Here is a 20,196-nt window from a genome sequence, read left to right as displayed (position 1 = left end):
AAAATGATTCTGATTTTATTACATTTCAATGTAAACAGCGATTGATAAGGGTTAGTGTATTTCTGGAAACAAAGTCTGCCTGAGAGAGACATTCGTGGAGAAATCAAAACAAATGAACATAACAGCACTATAAACTCACAGAAGAAAAAAGCGGTAAAAAGTTAGAGTTTTATTTATAACTTATGATATTGTTAATACCACGAGTCGACTAAGGGAGCTGTTTTGCTGAATATCATCACAATTGCAAATGTTACATTGAATTTTGTGGTTCAATTAACAAGTAAGCTAGCCTAAGTTAATATTAAGTTACTTACATTTTAGACACTGACAACATTTACTTTTTTGTTCTATTTCACAGACAAAAATGGTTCCAAAGGAAAGCAACACTCAGCGCGGTGTTTTGTTACTGAATGATTCAGTGTTTGAATAAATTGTTGAACGACTCAATGACTCACTCATTAAGACGGTCACTTGCTGTCACCTACTGGTGGTTTAGTTTCATGTTTAAAATATCATTGACGCTTCAAACGTTTGAATATACAAATAAGAAAACATGCAATCTCATAACATTATTCGTTGTAGTTTTAATTTTTCAGTGTAAATGATTTAATTTGATTGGTAACAGCCCTATAGTGTCTTATTATTATAACTGAATGTATTGATCAAATGTAAGAATGTGACATGAAAGATGACCATTTAATAAGGTAAAAAAATGGCCTTTATAACTCCCTGGGGTAAATATCACAAATATGCAGATTTAAGTATGTAGCTAAAAGCTAATATAACAATGATGAGAATTACACCACCAAAAATCCACACATTGTACAGTACATACAATTTGCTATGTACTGTACCTGATAGACCCCATGTTAATCAATATCAAATCAAATTGTGAAATTTGTTTCAATGCACAGCATTATAGAGTAAAAGTTTTTATTTTTATTTTAAAGCAAATGTTGTCTTTTCTTTGCACCAGGATGCTTCGTTTACATGTTAAAAACGTTCTACTGTAGGGCAATGCCCCAGACCCCCCTATAAGTATTTAATTCAGAAAACTTGTGAGTTTGCAGGTATGTTTAAAAGCCAAGACACAGTCCGTGCTTTGGCTTTGTAAGTACATCTTTTGACTAACTATCAGACAAGTTTGGGTTTATATGAATTATGCCCTGCATCAAGTCTTAATGAAGAAATTAAAGGGTTTGGGGTTTTTTCCTCTCAGATTTGCCATATTCATTATGTTCTGATTAGTCTGTAAGCATTGATGAAACATTGTAACTTGTAGAGGCCCATAACCCTCATATTCAGCCGTTTTTCTTTTCGTTTTTTTGCTTGCGTGTCCACAGCAGCCCAATACACCCCAAAGGCTCTTTTAAGAGCCAAGACACAGTCCGTTCTTTGGCTTTGTAAGTACATCTTTTGACTAACTGTCAGACAAATTTTCAGTATTGGCATAATGACTTCCTGATCTCATACAGAGCAGACGTGCCTTCTATCTGCTCCCCGCTCTGCTTTGGCGCTGATCTTTTTGTCTTTTTTTCTTGACTCCCTGCTTGCTGGACTCCTGAAAATACTGAAATGGAATTAATTAACTGGTCTCTCAGCGCGATTGACACGATTTTCTCACCGAGGAAGGGTACTCCGGGAGAACCCACCTGCCCGGACGGGACCTTCCCCGCGGGCTACACGCGGGACGCCTGGAACAACTGGCAAGTCCTGTGCCTGGAAGTCCTGTCCGTGGAGGATATTGAGGATTTATTCATAATTGGCATTATGATAGTGGGGTTCCTATTTCTCGGCCTTGGGATTGCCCTGACCTATCGAAAAATGGGTAAGACAGCTGCCAGTAAATTCACCCAGCCGCTGTCTGTGGAAATTAAAGAGTGCTTCGTGGATGTGTGTGACCGACTGAAGGTATTAGATCAAAGAGTGACATTGATTGAGGAGCTGTATCGTAACATCTCAGCCCGGACTGCGGAGACGCAGGGAAGAGTGGGCTCCATCGGGGGTCAGGCTAGTGAACTGCTACGCAGTATGTCTGGTCTGACCATGAAATTGGATGAAATGTCCAGGTCCATTCATGAACCGGACGCTCGCCGCTGACGCTGAGGATCAGAACGGATTGATTGATTATGGTCTGGAAAATTACAGAAGATCAGCTAAATGGATTAAGATATTTTCCCTCATCCCATCGTCCAGCCTGTCCCTATCTCTCGGTTGGGAGGTCAGCTTGACAGCTGGGTCCTGCTATCTTGCTTTCGTTCCCTGTGCACGGCCATATCTCCTTTCAAGGACAAGCCACAGAACTGAACTTTGAAAACATCTTAAGTTATGGCTAACATTCTCACACAACACAGGAAGCTTCAAGACTCTTACTCGCATCATACACACCTCACCCCATCCCTGCCCCCCATCCAACCGTCTGCCTCCCCTTTCCTCCTTCCTATCTCCCTTACTATTCCCAACAAAAAATACCATCACGTGACCACGTGTACTGTGTGTACAATGTTTGCATGTATGCTTAGCAATCTGCATTTCTTTATTTCTGGAGAGCGTGTGGCGGCGCTTTAAATAGCTGCGGCTCGGAGGCTTGCTCCAAACTTCATTTCGTTGCATTGTACTTGTACATGTGTAATGACAATAAACTTGAATCTCATCTCATAATGCTGCATACCTGTACATGAAACTTAAGGACTGTTACCAGGTTTGATTTATAATTAATTATTTTGATTTCTTTGTTTTATTAGATTTTGGATTGTCTTCCATTGCCTCCTCAGTTTTTGTTTCAAGCTAAGTAATATTATTTAGCTGCTCTAAAGGTGTTCTCAGTAATGTATGTTGTTTCTTTTATTTTGGTCAGACTGGTCAAAATAGCAAAAAAGGTGCAATGTTTTCAGACCTCAATTAATGGGGGGAAAAAATCCTTTTTAAAAACAAGACAATACTAATGTTTTACCTTAAGAAGAGTTCATAAATCACTAATGGGACTGGATGATTAATTATTTCAATTTCTATCTACTGGTGAGTGTTGACTTTTGCCATGATCATCCAGTTCCATCACGAAAACATTTGGGTGCTCATCCCAAACCTGCTTCGAAGCTTCCCAATCCCACTCCAGCCCCTGAGCCCATTCCAGAGACACCTCCAGCCCGAGTCCAATCCAGTCCATGAGCCCATTCCAGAGACACCTCCAGCCCGAGTCCGATCCAGTCCATGAGCCCATTCCAGAGACACCTCCAGCCCGAGCCCGCTCCAGAGACCACTCCAGCCCCTGAGCCCATTCCAGAGATCACTCTTTTAAATAATAATAATTAAACCGATAACAATTAAAGACTCATGTTTTATCCTTCTTCATCATCTGTCTTGCTGACACATACTAATACAAACAGCTGCAAAATGTTTAAGGAAGTTTTCTGAAAAAGCTTTTACACTTTATTTATAATTAAGGTATTTTATTTTGTTATTTCATTTAAATTTTATGTTTTTTTTGTTTGGCAGCCATAGCTGTTATTTTACAAAAAAGAATTCTACAGACACGTGTAGCATTGTTAAAATGGCCTCAGATTATCTTAAAAACTGGAAGAAGGTCAATTATATGGTAAAGAAACTAGCTGAGGATGACAGTAAAGAGTTCATGGATGACCAGTACTTTTCCTATCTGGATGATGACGAGTTTGATGGTGTGGATGACAGCAGGGATCGAGAAAGATATAGTGTTGAAGGTCCTGACACAGAAGATGAAGTAATGGAAGAGGCACCTGAAATAGCCGATGCACACCTAGATGAAAACAGATTGGACCTTTGTAGTGACTTGGCAGATTGGGCAGTGACCAATAATCAGACACACAAATCACTCAATGACTTGTTCCAATTCTACGTAAATATGGTCACAATGAACTGCCAAAGGATTCACAGACACTTCTTTGTACTCCAAAAGTAGTGGAACGCCAAGCAAGATGTAATGGCGAATACATCTATTATGGTTTGGAAACTGGTATACGCCGCACCCTTCTTCAGTGCCAGGCTTCACCAGATCACATTGCAGTCACCATTAATGTTGATGGTGTGTCATTATTCATATCTAGTGCTGCTCAATTCTGGCCCATGCTGGCAAAGGTTGAGGGATTTGAGCCTTTTATCGTCTGCCTGTTTAGTGGTGTAACAAAACCTGAACCACTGGAAGATAATGTCCAAGACCTGGTAGAAGAAATTAAAAGGCTCAGGGAAAATGGAATCCAAAAATGCCATACAGGTGCAAATAAAAGCCTTTATTTGTGATGCTCCAGCAAGAGCTTTCATGAAAAACATAATCTACCACACTGGATACCACAGCTGTGAGAGGTGTGAAGAGGAGGGTGAATGGTTGCGCAAAGTAGTGTTCAACAGCAAGGACCCATCCCCTAGCAGGACAGATGAAAAGTTCAAACAGATGGCCTACAGAGCAAAACACCAGAATGGGGAGACACCACTGATCAGAGCAGGCATCCCATGTGTTAGTTCTTTTGTTCTTGATTATATGCACCTTGTTTGTCTTGGCGTAGTGAGGCGCATTCTGTATTACTTGTGCAGGATCGTAGACTTTCTCCGAGACAGAGAGCTGAACTCTCCAGCTAACTAATTAGACTGAGGAACGCAATGCCCAGTGAGATGGCCAGGAAGCCCAGATCCCTTCAGGAGTTGGATAGATGGAAAGCCACTGAGTTCCGACAGTTTCTGCTGTACACCGGACCAGTGGTACTCCATGGAATTGTGGACCCTGATTTGTACCACCACTTCCTTTGCCTGACGATTGGAATGTCGATCCTTCTTTCTGCAGATCACAAACGGAGAAACCACTTTTTGCCATATACAGCAGACCTTCTCAATCATTTTGTCATCAATAGCGCTGAGGTCTATGACAATAAATTTACTGTCTACAATGTGCATGCCATAAAACACCTCCATGAAGATGTTGCACATTTTGATAGTTCGTTAAATTATATATCTGCTTTTCCTTTTGAGAACCATCTGAAAACCATCAAGAAGCTTGTCAAAACCAGCCATAACCCTTTGGTGCAAGTGGCAAAGCGTATGGCAGAGAAGGACTGTGCACAAAAAAATACGAAACAGAAACAAACTGACCTGCAGCCAGTGTCTGGAAAGTAGAGAGTGTCCAGGAGTTTGCCAGTCCAAACTCCTGGACATTGCTTTTGTTGGCAGTACCAGCAGCCAAGCTAAAACACAGCTACTACAAAGCCAGGACTTAAAAATAAAAGCTGTATGTCTACCACACTGTGGAGGATATGCCATCTTCCCTTTGTTGCATGATGTAGAATGAAAAATTTTGTGTTTAAGTTTTTTTTTTTTTTTTTTTTTTTAACACGTACTCCTGACACTGGCTGCACATTCTTGTTGGGTGTGTTCCCATAATATGAAGAGAACCATTAAGGTTACTATACCCCATTCTTATTCTGCTTAAAATGACTTTCTTTCCTACTCATACCATTATCTATTAATACACCCACTCTGTTTTGTATAGAATATAAATGCCTCCCTTTTGTTTCATTATGCCACTGTTGCTGCCATTTGTCCATTGTTTCATTCCACACTATGCTCTTTCTCTCTGATTTAGATAACTTAATATTGATTTAAAAATTTTCCTTTTTGGTTGCCTACGCCAGATGTATCTTCTTTCCTTCTTTTTTGGCCTTTTTTCCTTCCTCATTTCAACCGTCAACCCTAACTGTGCGTTCACACCGCCGCCGGCGAGAGCGTCAAACTTCGCTCTGGCCGCCCTGCCATCGACGCTGTAGAAAGATTCGTGGACGCGCTGCCGCTCTGACGTAGATCGAATGCTTGGTCTTTTTTGAAACGGCATTTAAAGGGGCTGCAAAGCAAACATTCATGTTGACCGGCATTTGTGCTGACTGACCACAAGTAGGGTATAACCGTATAATATAACCTCATGAAATCATTTAAATGTGAAAGTTTAAAAAAAGCAGATCGATGGAAAGAACTTAACAATTATAGTTACATGTTTGCTAACGAAATAAACCAATTAAAAGCCATTTGGTGTATAAATAATGTTGCACGTCTTCTTATCAAACCCGCCGCACCAGCAGTGATCAACCTCCTCTATTTTGCTTGGGAACTAATGTGGTAGGAACCGAAGTTTACAGCGCTGCGTTCTCTAGAATCATCTCAAGCGGAGCACTACTACATTCCCATTGGCTGCCGCCGAACCGCGTCATAGCTCATTACCATAAAGTTGACCTGACTTCAACTCTCCTTGACGCCCAAATCGTCCAAGACGCGCCGCGCCGCTCTCGCCGGAGCTCGCCGCCGGGCTCCCATTGAGAATGAATGACTTCCGGCCACTTTGACGCTCTCGCCGGCGGCGGTGTGAACGCACAGTAAGGGTCCATTTAGCAGTTTCACGGTTACCACCAAGACAGTATAAAATAGGGTAGCAAAAAAATAAAATAAATAAATAATCGATTTATGCAATTTACACAGGTTTTCAGAAAATACCGAAATTCGTAAAGTAGAGTTCGATTGTATCTTCCTGGGCAGGACACAATTTACCTGGGAAGGTAGAGCTTATGTATGGGAAACACTGTTGTACATATACCCCATGTATGTCTGCTCTGTCAGTTATGATCATTGATTATGTGTAGTATGTGTTAACTTTACCCCTGCAAGTCCCCAGTGTTCTGATTTATTGAAGACTGTTTATTTATCTTTTTCTTTCTCATTTTATTGAGAAAATTATCACATTTACACTTTATAATACTTCATTATAGGCAGTTATTACATTGGGTTATTACATTATGAGTTATAAAAAACGAAAAATCTTATGGTGATTGATTATACCACAATAACAGAAATCAATGTACTCAAATGCCAACCAACTTTATTCTTAGTTTATAATGTAAACATTTTCCTTTCTTCCTTTAACACATTTCCTTTCGATGTTACAGTGCATTCCACCCCAATAAGGGAGCGTTCCAGATCTTCTGGTCACAGATCACAAGGAAGTGATAGAAGGCACTCTACTTCTACTTCTGGATGTGGTAAGATAATTAACTACACTGTAAAAAATGTAAGGCCTCTCCAATTAAAAATTTTCTAGTGAGCGATCACATCTAAATTCTTCAATTGGCCAAATTGAATTTCTGTGAATTGAATTTTATCCATTGTGGCAACAGTCTGTTAACATGGGGTCATTTAGAAATAATATGTTGAGCCAATGGAAAAATTTAATTTACCTACACTGTAAAAAATGTAAGGCCTCTCCAATTTAAAATTTTCTAGTGACCGATCACATCTAAATTTTTCAGTTGGCCAAATTGAATTTCTGTGATTTGATAAAATTGAATTCACAGAAATGGGATCAGCGAAACTGTGATATTGGTCCCAATTGTTTATTTCTCACTGTCCCAAAAGACAAAAATGACTAAAAACATAGCCTAAATATATTAAGCAAAATACAGAACACAGACAACAGGGTTGACATTTTATCACATTACTTTATTAACAAGTAAATTCCAACCCAGGATATTTGGTGAAAATACCTGATTTTCAATAAGAAAAAACTCTGAATACATTCAATAAGTCTTCTGCATAACAGGACGTCTTAATGTGGTGAAGAAAACGCAGCATCTGCATAGGCTAAAAACCTGCAAATAAAAACTAACATTAATGACAAAGTTCCCCTGCATCACATCTGGCAAATGACAGAACAGATGTTACTTCATTATATAATGAGGATGAGACGAATGAATGGATGAATAAGAAAATCACAAGCTTGACGTGTTTGATATTAAAAGGCAATAACTCAAGCCCTGAAAGAGGCCGACTCCAAATGCAATCTAACAGCACCAGGTCGCATGGCACACATATCACACAAATGACTTAATTTACTTATTACCTATTGTTTTAGACATATAAGACATGAGGAAAATAAAACTATTGGCTACCATTAGAGTAAACGAGGTAAACGAGAACACACGCATGAAACCAATGAATGCATGAACTCATGATTCTACAAAATGTCTTTTAAACTTCATACCGGGTCATGAAGCAAAACTCTGGAGAATAATTTCATTGCTAAATACTCACCAACGTCTTTGTGAGATGAATATCTCTATTCTCTTGGGACTGTCTGTTTCGGTCTTCAGCACCTGCTGGTTCGGCTCCGCTCGCGCTGCCTCTCCCACGCTCCGCATTTGAAATCTCCACACAAACAGTTTTCTTAAAGCGCATTTTGCGCATGCGTATACCGTTTTTCGGACGTAGGACTTGTTCATGGATTTTTCACTTCAACTTCATAGATTGACTGAGCACAATTAAATATGTTCGGTGAATATACAATTTTAATTTTGAGTGAAGACCTTAAGCTATGATTAGTACAATGCATCTTTTTGCATGGGGATAATTATTTGGAAGTATTGGGCCAAACAGGGGTCTTCAACTAAAATTCCTTGAGGTCCAGTAAATGAACCCTCATCAGCGGCCAAGGTCCGGACTATTATATAGCTAAAAGCAATCGTTTATGTTTATTGCCAGACTAAAGAAATGTTCTTAATTTAACAAAATATAATACGTTCTCATATGGACAAAACATGTCTGACAAAAATATGATGAACTACAAATGCCTTCATCTTTAAATCTGCACTGAAAATACATTCATTTCAACATTACTAGCAACTAAAGTGCTTTTTCCTGCTGAACTGAGATAAATAATAACAATCAATGAACGCAAACCAGAAAATGGATCAGAAAATCTGAAATCTCATAACAGTTTATGTTCATTCACATGTATAGTCTTAACTAAATGTTATCTAATATTGAAGACTGCTCTCTTCTGTGCTTCAAATTGCACTGGTGAAATATCATTAGCAATATCATTCAGAAACAAAACAGGCAAAAATAAAGTGCTACCAGTGTTGAAAAAATGTAAAAGTGCAAGAAACATTTTATTTAATGTTCCCACAACCGCAACAGAATCAGAGCAAATGAGACACACAGGCCTGCAGGAAGGACATACAGGATGTAGGAAGAATAAATGCAATTTTTCTCCCACCCATTCATCACGGAAAACTCGGTTTTCAGCGTCAACTTTCCTAATTTTTGAAAATGCCATTGTTTTTGCGCGCTGCTTTCTGCTCTGATGGTGCGTTCACACCGGACGCAAATGCCATTGTTTTTGCGCGCTGCTTTCTGCTCTGATGGTGCGTTCACACCAGACGCGAATGCCATTGTTTTTGCGCGCTGCTTTCTGCTCTGATGGTGCGTTCACACCGGACGCGAATGCCATTGTTTTTGCGCGCTGCTTTCTGCTCTGATGGTGCGTTCACACCGGACGCAAATGCCATTGTTTTTGCGCGCTGCTTTCTGCTCTGATGGTACGTTCACACCAGACGCGAATGCCATTGTTTTTGCGCGCTGCTTTCTGCTCTGATGGTACGTTCACACCGGACGCGAATGCCTTTGTTTTTGCGCGCTGCTTTCTGCTCTGATGGTACGTTCACACCAGACGCAAATGCCATTGTTTTTGCGCGCTGCTTTCTGCTCTGATGGTGCGTTCCCACCGGACGCGAATGCCATTGTTTTTGCGCGCTGCTTTCTGCTCTGATGGTGCGTTCACACCGGACGCGAATGCCATTGTTTTTGCGCGCTGCTTTCTGCTCTGATGGTGCGTTCACACCAGACGCGAATGCCATTGTTTTAGCGCGCTGCTTTCTGCTCTGATGGTGCGTTCACACCGGACGCAAATGCCATTGTTTTTGCGCGCTGCTTTCTGCTCTGATGGTACGTTCACACCAGACGCGAATGCCATTGTTTTTGCGCGCTGCTTTCTGCTCTGATGGTACGTTCACACCAGACGCAAATGCCATTGTTTTTGCGCGCTGCTTTCTGCTCTGATGGTGCGTTCCCACCGGACGCGAATGCCATTGTTTTTGCGCGCTGCTTTCTGCTCTGATGGTGCGTTCACACCGGACGCGAATGCCATTGTTTTTGCGCGCTGCTTTCTGCTCTGATGGTGCGTTCACACCAGACGCGAATGCCATTGTTTTAGCGCGCTGCTTTCTGCTCTGATGGTGCGTTCACACCGGACGCGAATGCCATTGTTTTTGCGCGCTGCTTTCTGCTCTGATGGTACGTTCACACCGGACGCGAATGCCATTGTTTTTGCGCGCTGCTTTCTGCTCTGATGGTGCGTTCACACCAGACGCGAATGCCATTGTTTTTGCGCGCTGCTTTCTGCTCTGATGGTGCGTTCACACCAGACGCGAATGCCATTGTTTTTGCGCGCTGCTTTCTGCTCTGATGGTGCGTTCACACCGGACGTGAATGCCATTGTTTTTGCGCGCTGCTTTCTGCTCTGATGGTACGTTCACACCGGACGCGAATGCCATTGTTTTTGCGCGCTGCTTTCTGCTCTGATGGTGCGTTCACACCAGACGCGAATGCCATTGTTTTTGCGCGCTGCTTTCTGCTCTGATGGTGCGTTCACACCAGACGCGAATGCCATTGTTTTTGCGCGCTGCTTTCTGCTCTGATGGTACGTTCACACCGGACGCGATTGCCATTGTTTTTGCGCGCTGCTTTCTGCTCTGATGGTACGTTCACACCGGACGCGAATGCCATTGTTTTTGCGCGCTGCTTTCTGCTCTGATGGTGCGTTCACACCGGACGCGAATGCCATTGTTTTTGTCTTTTTCTTGAATATATGTCTTAATTACAGTAGGCCTATAGGTAGTTATGATATGTGTGTCTGCACCGGGGTCCGTCATTATAAAGTTACGCCACTTTCCTTATTAGGAGAAAATATATGTCATTGCCACATATAAGATCTCGTTATTAGACATACTTGAGTGGGGGAAAAAATTATATGTAGGCCCTATGTGAGAGCAATGCGTGACTGTACCAGGTGACCTGTAAATGCGAAAAAACTGTTTCCATTGCAGTTTTGCAAAAAATTCCTTTTTCGAATGGCCTGAAAAACCACCTCATGCGTAAAAACTTTTTTGCGATATATGGGAGTTTTTGCTAAATTTACGCGTTTCCATTGGGCGTATTTTCAATTTGCAATTTAAATTTGCGCAATTTGAAGGGTAATGGAAACGCGCTATATATGAATTGGTCTGGATAATCCCGCAGATCCTTGATAAGGAGGTGGAACTCACCTTCCTCTCTACGTGATCGCACTTGAAGACGGCATTTTGTATTGTTGTGCATTTTTTTCGTAACGCATTCATTAATACGCATGCGGACTCAGTGTGCAAGGTCTCTGTGCGTGACAAATTTTTCGGATCACTAATACGAAAAAATGCATGCGAAAATTTCGGACTCAAAGGCCTTAACAACTTAAAATAGCCTACTCATTTATGGCATTGCAGTTTGTCTATATGCAATGTGTTGTAGAATATTTGAGTTTATTTATTATAAGTTGTGTATTTGTTTATTATTATTATTACTAGGTTATGTGCATATCTATTTAAAACATTTAGTTAATTACCGCTCCCCAGTCGGGTTCCAGTCACCGCATAGGGAGAGAAGAAATGCTTGAATTTGCATGGTGGTAGGCTAACTCAAAGTTGTTGTTTTTTTACCACTTCGTTATTTTGCCTCGGAATTTTGTTTGTTTGAAATATGAACTGAGTTTAGAAATGCTTTTGAACTTAAAAACTTTGCGTTTAATAAACAAAATGTTTTTTGGAATAAAGACAGCGTCTGGAGTGGAGGGCATGCAAAATAATCTGTTCCCAGAATCCTTTGTTGTTATTGTGAGTGTACACAAATAAAAGTAGACAGTTTATAGTTTATAATTATGTCTTGCACTTCTGTATGGCTAAAAAGGATGGAGTGTGAGTTGTTCCAGTCATTAAGGAAAAAAATTTGCAGGCGCCTTCGTCGGACAGAGGGTTAAAGAAACGTAGCCTATTTAGTTTCATATAGTTAGGCTATGTTTAAATATTAGCCTATATATAACATTAGTTTTTTATTAAATAATTGTCTGTAGTACGTTTTCCTGTTTTTCTGTTTCCTTACAACAATTAAACAGAATTGTCAAATATTCGGCCTCATGAACAGAACTAAAGTTTGTTTTGGGGAAATATTAGATTCCTGACCACTTTTACAGTCTAGACCTTATAGAGAGATGCGCTAGCCTGGTGCGTAATGGAGATTCCAAAGCGCTCTTCTTCGTTCAGAAGTCATGCACCGAAACTTTTTATAATGCAACAAAATATTTAAAGAGCATCAAGCTATTAATATCTCTATTATGTAAGCACAGAAAATGTAACAGTATATTAGTCACTCATTTTAACTAGGTTAAACAGTGATTTGATAACGTTTTTAATTTAAGGCTCACCCACAATTGGTCTGGCCAAAAACTGGAATCCTGGCACCGTGCCTGGTGTATAATCAGCATGCACATGCGAAATGCATCGAAAGACCCGTACCGTTACTTCTCCAATTAATACTTTTGAATAGCCTATCTGAACAGAACACAAATGTTTTTCTTTGTCATTACAGATGCCATCAAAAAGTGGCCACAAACAGCAAGGCCACTGAGCATGAGATATGGGAGACCACCTCAAGCATGCCCCTTACGATCTGGCAGCGGGGGATATAGCCTATTGCAATAACCACTTAATTCGTTTTTCGTGATGAGTTTTTAATGATGTATTTGACGTATGAATAAATGTTTTATTGTTACCTTTTTGTCAGTTGTCCTATTTTGAGAGTATAATAATATAATATTATATAATATTAGTAGTATATAATGAAAATATTACATAATGAATAATAATACATTTATGATTGAAATTAGGCTAAAGTCAAGCCTGAAAAAGACGTCACATTGTAGTCAAATTTAGGCTTTAATAGACGTCTTTTCACCTTTCACCATCCATCCATCCATCCATCTTCTTCCGCTTATCCGGGGCCGGGTCGCGGGGGCAGCAGTCTAAGCAGAGATGCCCAGACTTCCCTCTCCCTAGACACTTCTTCTAGCTCTTCCGGGGGGACACCGAGGCGTTCCAAGGCCAGCCGGGAGACATAATCCCTCCAGCGTGTCCTTGGTCTTCCCCGGGGCCTCCTCCCGGTTGGACATGCCCGAAACACCTTCCCGGGAAGGCGTTCAGGAGGCATCCGGAACAGATGCCCGAGCCACCTCAGCTGTCCCCTCTCGATGTGGAGGAGCAGCGGCTCTACTCCGAGTTCCTCCCGAGTGACTGAGCTTCTCATCCTATCTCTAAGGGAGCGCCCAGCCACCCTGCGGAGAAAGCTCATTTCGGCCGCCTGTATCCGGGATCTTGTCCTTTCGGTCATGACCCAAAGCTCATGACCATAGGTGAGAGTAGGAACGTAGATTGACCGGTAAATCGAGAGCTTCGCCTTACGGCTTAGCTCTTTCTTCACCACGACAGACCGGTACATCGACCGCATTACTGCAGAAGCTGTTAGCTGTTTTTTTGTGTAATAAAAATGGGCAATGGTTTTAATTACAGGTCTTAAAATCCTTCCCGTCGGTTTAGCAGCCACCGTTTTCTTTCCCCACAAATATATTTGAGGTTTATTTGATTTGTTTGTGTTATTTTGGTTTGGGTGTTTGTCATTATAATTTATTTTTGGTATTATTTTTTTGTAAAGTCATAGTGTTTTATTAACTGGTGTACCACTGTATGGGAGGTTTTATTTCTACGTTTGGTTGTGTTTCATTGCTGTGTGTTTTACGAATGGTTGAGATATTTGGGTTTCATTTGTTTAGGATTGGTTTGTTTTCTCCCATGTAGTCTTGTTATCTAGTTTGTGATTTCACTTTGATTTACTTTATTTTGATGGAGTGTCGTATCTATTATTGTTTTTTTTTAATGTAATATCACTCACTTAATGCCAGCCCAAGTCTATCTTGCTTTGAGCACTAGATTTATTATCGTTTTTTCTGTTTAAGATTTGATTTGATAGTTCAATCTTAATTCGTGGTGAGCAGTGTTTGTTTGTTACCCTTTTTTTAGGGGGGGGGGGGGGTTGCTGTGTTTCTGTTTAGTTTTTTTTTGCTGTGTTGGTTTGTTTTATATATTTTGATTTTGTTTGAAACACCCTGGTTAACAGCAAATGTTATCTCAATAGTATCCGCGGAGAAGGATTGTGTCATTTTAATAAAATCAACCTTTTATACTCTGGCTTCTAGTTCATTTAATTGAACTACCTGTGTTTAGAAAATATCATTATTAGGATCCCCTATCCCGTAAAACTGGGGGTGGCGTAGTCTATTGTGTCGACAGTAAAGTCGGTGTTACATTTCGATTGAGTTTGCGACGCAAGTCTGAGGCACCATCACGCCCTGGAGATATGCTTATGACTGCTAAATAACATTTTATAAAAACCCTTCTGTCAAAAGATTTAAATACATTTTACTATAGTTTATTGGGCATGCAGATTATATTTTAAGTTGTTTATAAGACTGGTTCTTTATATATAGTCTACTTTAGACATGTGGCCTAACATATCCGCGTTTATGCATGTCTGTAATGTGTGCTGTATGTGTGAAATCTTTAGGAATCTTATCCAAGATGTAGGCTACTCAATATCGGTCAGTCGTATGTAGGATCCGCAAATGAAACTGTCACCACAAACACCATGAACTGGTTTTATTAAATAGGCCTTCATTTTATTCAAACATGAAAAAGAAATACTATGGTTTTGCGCGTACAGATTATATTTTAAATCAAGGAGTTTATAAGGACAATAAACAAGCAGTTGATAAGTTCGGTTTACTCGTTCTATAGTAGCTTTAGACATAAAGAACATATGTGCGTTTGTCATTTGTGGATCAGTGCCTGTAATGTGTGATGTAGTTGCGAAATTTTCAGTCGAATCCGACGTGAAGGATAAATGAATTAACTGAACATAAACTCCATTAACTTAAGTGAATGAAAGGCAATAATGAGCAACATGCACTTACACAAATAACTTTATTTGATTGTTTCGATATGCATTGACACAGATTACTTTATTTGAATGTTTCCTTGAGATAACATGACACTGAGAATAAAAAAACATAAAAGAAATGCATAGTGACATCATTGCATGATGATATACAAGTTTCTGTATAATATGTGTTCTATTATCAATTTTCAGGGCTTTGAAAAACAATTCATTTATTTGACTCCAAATCGAGTCTTACTTTTGAGAGAAAATAACTTTATATATGGTGCAGTTTCAGGATGTTTTCATTCACTTAGAGCTATGTTACACACTACATGAAAGGTCATTTTCAAAAATCCATAATAGATTACAGATTGCAGACATTAAATCTTTAACAGAAAGCCCATATATTCAGATCTACTATACGCATGGATAATGTTACAGATCAGATGTTCCCTTTCAGTCAGTCAAGTACAATGTTAGGCCAACGTGACCGACGTATTGGGATCCCAATAAGGAAAGGTTCTCCTCTCAGAAAACGCACAAAGTTACTTTTAGATGTTGAATTGTGAACTCATTTTAGTGAAAACGCAACTTTTTTTTTGACTCGTACAAAAGTGAAATGACATTCAGGCTGTCAAACAGGCCTGCTTTAAAAGCTTCAGATCAGACCCTGAACACACACAAAGAAATAAATAGTTCATTATTTCTGAATCTGATTTATTCAGATTGGGAACCACAGAAACTGGAAATAAATGATATTTCTCATAATCTTACAGATAGAAAAAAGACACTTGTGTAATCATTTCATTAAAGCATTTAGAGTAAGTGTAAGTAAGTGTAAATTAAGATTATTAAGCGTTTTGTAGGATTAAATGCAGAACATCCCATTCCGGCAGTTTCAGGGCATTGATCTCTAGAGTTATTTTCATTCCTGTAATTTAATAATCATATTAAGATTGTTTCCAGTACATGCCTCAGGCTTGCATAGTATTGTCAACTCACTCATCAGACTCCTTGGCAAACTGGTTGAACGGGTTTATTCGGTTCTTTTTGAGTCAGGCATGTTATTATACGTCTTGCGTCATCAACCCGGGACAAAACTTCTGTGTGTGTACGTGTGTATAGATGACAGCCTCATTCTTCATACGTTATATATCTTGTGACTAGTCCTCTTTTTGTTCTTTACTTGTTTTATGTATGTGTTGAAGTGGGAATCATCGAGTGGATTTGAGACCGTGAGAGATCTGGCAAGTACCTTTTATTTTATTTAAACCATAACCTATGACAATCACTAAAAAATTTTTTTTTTTTTAAACCCCAAGTTAAAGGGGTGGTTGCATGCGATTTCACTTTTTTAACTTTAGTTAGTGTGTAATGTTGCTGCTTGAGCATAAACAACATCTGCAAAGTTACAGCGCTGAAAGTTCAATGCAAACAGAGATATTGTCTTTTAAAGTTATGGCAGTTTATCTCACAATTCTGGAGCAAGGTCCAAAGGAGATTAGAGAACATATGTATTTGGTTACGTAAAGACCCATGGCTCTTCATCCCAGGTCTGGTACTCAATAACTCGACACTGCACTGAGGGACACAGCTCTTGCACAGAATTTGATTTCCATTGCCCGAATTGTATTTTACTTAAAGGGGTACTTCAGCACTGGGAAGAGGAATGTGTATTTAAACTGGGTCATTTATGTAGTAGAAATGTGAAATTATTTTTGAATTTGGTGCCTTCTAGATCAGAAAATCTCAAATGGAGATTGCTGAAATGCAGCTTACTTGTTTATTGGTGTTTTCAGATCGCGAGAGAGAGCTTAAATGTTCAATTCCTAAATCAACTATGTAAAAATCACTTGCACTGATATAGCAAGATTTTTTCTTTTAGTTGTCCTTTCATAGACAGCTCTTTTCTTGCAGTGTAAATTTGCTTAAATTCTTAGTATTTTGCAATCTCATAATATTCTGCACAAAAGAGAAGTGAATCGCAGTTTCACTGTTCACAGCATGTGATTGGCTGTTCACTACTGATGTCACACCTAAACTCAGGATCAAAGCCTGAGTTGACAGAAAGATGATGATCAGCATCATGGAACCAACAAAGCCTGATTGTATTGGTTTTGTCAACTCGAAACTAATCTTGTAACCCTGAGTTCGTTCAAATATCATCATGATACTACAGAGAAAACAAATTATAAACGTACTTGTTATTGTATGATTTTGTACAGGTCGATTTCAAGTTCAGAAACCAGAATGTCCCACACTGTCATACCTGTGAACTCTTCAACGGTTGTCATCCAGTTTCAACCACCAACACAAACACCAGCAGCTGGAACTGGGACAAATGCTCCTGTGCCTGTTTATGGACAACAGCCAGCTGGAGTTTCACCTCTTCATGAGATTCAGCCATTTCTGAAAGGACAAACAAAAGCCCTTGGGGTGAGAAATTGTTCATATATTCATGTGTAAGTCAGTGCTAGATAAGAAAAGTACATGAACAAATTCTTAAAAAGGAGTGGTACACACATTATTACAAAGCATACACATTTTTTATTAAAGAATGTGACAATGCCTTGGTGACAACGCAGGAAAGACAGCAATATAAGATCAGGTTTATTATCATTTACAGAGTAAAATCTTAAGAATGTATAGTGTATCAGTCACAGAATATAATGTTTTAGTTGCAGATTATCAAAAATATGAAGTAATGGATAACATTGCAAAAAAGAAAATATATTTGTACTGGAAATATAGTTCCCAAAATGTAATAATGTTTTACTTGCTTTATAAAAGCCTCTCTTGTCCCTCACAGACTGTCCAGATAATGATTGGCCTGTTGACTTTCCTGTTTGGCATCGTGGCTGCATTTTATGCAGCATCCATCTTTGTCTATAGTGGTATTGCTTACTCGGGATCTATCATCGTAAGAAACAAATTATACAATTAAGTTTTGTGTCTTTTATAACACAAGTTACATATTCCAGCAGAAGTCTAGATTTTTGTCTTTCTCTGTGCTTTCAGTACATTATCGCAGGCTCACTCTCCATTGCTGCAGAAAACAAACTCAATTCATCCTCCAGTTTGTGTTTGGTATGTACACACTTTGTGTTTGGTTTGTACACAGCACTTGTTATTTTTATGGGTCCAAGCAATAGAAGTACTGAAACTCTGTTGTGTTTGTAATGATTTCTTCTTCCTTATTTTTTGCCATAAAAGTGTATGGGCATTAGTGACGTAATTCCGCAATTTTTTCCTTGAATCCTTAAATGTATATATCCGATTTAATTTTCGTCCATAAACATTTCTGCCATTTTGAGTTTTCTGGAAATAAAATCCTTTTCAAACTCCTTCCTGGCCATTGGTCCAATCTTCACTAAATGATGCACATTGCAGCTTCGGATGTTGCTGGTAAAATGTTATCAAACAAATTAATTGTTTTTAACACCCAAACTTATTTAAACTTAATAGACTATAGAACATTTTGAGAATTTACACCAAATTGTGTTAAAGTTATAGGATCTGCAACAACTGAAATTCCTTAACGCTGTAACTAAATGATTGGTAAAGTTGAAAATGAATATGAATCTACTTTGGTGGATGTCATAACATAACAATAGGCTTGTTCGACTTCATGCAGCGCCACACAGACCGATTGGTGGCTGACTTGAAGCAGTGTATGCCGGTTAGAAATGTTGTCTGACTTGAGGCAGCTCCGCACCACGTGACTGTGACGCATGTCAACAAAGTGCCGCGAGATTGATTCGAGAGCAGCCGGCTGGTGCATTCTGTGCAGCTTCTCAAATCTGTTTTTTATAACAGTAAAACCTCTTTTCATGTGGTCGCAATGTTATATTGCCATGTTTTTCAAAATAAAACTGATAAAAAAACGTAGACCCTACTTCATTTATAGTTCACTTATGTTGAACTTTATTCTAAAACAGATGCTGTATTAAACAGACGCTGTATTAAGCAGTAAATAAAGTATTACATAACAATGTCTCTGAAACGTGTATTATATTTTATTTATTTCAATTCATCTGTGATAAAGTATGCAAACACAGCGCAAGCGTCTCTAAGGGAAGCCGAAAGTGTCCGACTTCACGTCTCCATTTGCAGCTCCTCCCCCTGATTGGTTACATCCAGCCGCAGCCAATGTCGAACACACCTTTTAATATGACTCGGCTACATACAAAAAGAAATGTCTGCTAGCAGCCAATCGAATTTCATTGTATATATATAAAAACAAAAACATATTGTATGATTTTTAAGTAATTAATTTGCATTTTATTGCATGACATAAGTATTTGATACATCAGGAAAGCATAACTTAATATTTGGTACAGAAGCCTTTGTTTGCAATTACAGAGATCATACGTTTCCTGTAGTTCTTGACCAGGTTTGTCCACACAGCTCTCTGGTCTTGGCCATTGTGGAGAGGTTGGAGTCTGTTTGATTGAGTGTGTGGACAGGTGTTATACAGGTAACCAGTTCAAACAGGTGCAGTTAACACAGGTAATGAGTGGAGAACAGGAGGGCTTTTTAAAGAAAAACTAACGGGTCTGTGAGAGATTTTATTTATGATAGAAATTACAGACCTCTACTAGGGATCGACCGATATGGATTTTTTAGTGCCGATGCAGATACCGATTTTTTTTCATCAGCCTTAGCCGATGACCGATACGGGCTGCCGATTTTCTTGAGCCGATATTTGGAGCCGATACTGCTTTTGCTCCCTCAATTTACATCATAAAAATGACACAATGATCATGATGATAATTTTAAGTTTAAAAAAATGAAAATTGATTGAACTAAAAAAAAAACAATATTTAACAAATAGTAAAAACAGGTGAGGTAGAATAAGAAAAAAAGAGTTCAGTGGTGAAACTAAATTCTGAAAATAAATATTTAACCTTAAATAAAATAATTACACTATTACACACAGTATCAACAAGCAAGCATCATAATAAAGTGCACACTGACTGTACTATACTTAAAACTTTTATACTTTTAAAACTATTTACAACCTAGTCATTTAATACTTATGGGCACTAAACTTAATCTCTAAGAAAAAAAAGAAAAGAAAAAGTATCGGCGAATTCAGCAGCCTTTTATCGGCCAATGCTGATAAATGTAAAAATCGCAAATATCGGCCCGATAAATACTTGTTCTCCCCACTATATATATATATATATATATATATATATATATATATATATATATATATATATATATATATATATATATATATATATATATATATATATATATATATATATATAT

At 38.9% G+C, this 20,196-nt stretch overlaps 1 protein-coding gene across 1 annotated transcript; it reads left to right on the top strand.

Moving 5' to 3' along the window:
• The first annotated feature begins 16,015 nt into the window (after positions 1-16,015).
• LOC307128502 (membrane-spanning 4-domains subfamily A member 15-like) lies at positions 16,016-19,726 on the top strand. Its single transcript, XM_079820411.1, has 4 exons — positions 16,016-16,166; positions 17,145-17,355; positions 17,729-17,839; positions 17,938-19,726. Exons 2-4 carry the CDS (start codon positions 17,170-17,172, stop codon positions 18,097-18,099), a joined length of 459 nt encoding a protein of 152 aa, XP_079676537.1. The 5' UTR covers positions 16,016-16,166; positions 17,145-17,169; the 3' UTR covers positions 18,100-19,726.
• The last annotated feature ends 470 nt before the right edge of the window (positions 19,727-20,196 follow it).

Source organism: Gobio gobio, assembly GCF_949357685.1.
Source record: "Gobio gobio genome assembly, chromosome: 1".
NCBI lineage: Eukaryota > Metazoa > Chordata > Actinopteri > Cypriniformes > Gobionidae > Gobio > Gobio gobio.
This window is presented reverse-complemented; position numbering and strand designations above follow the sequence as displayed.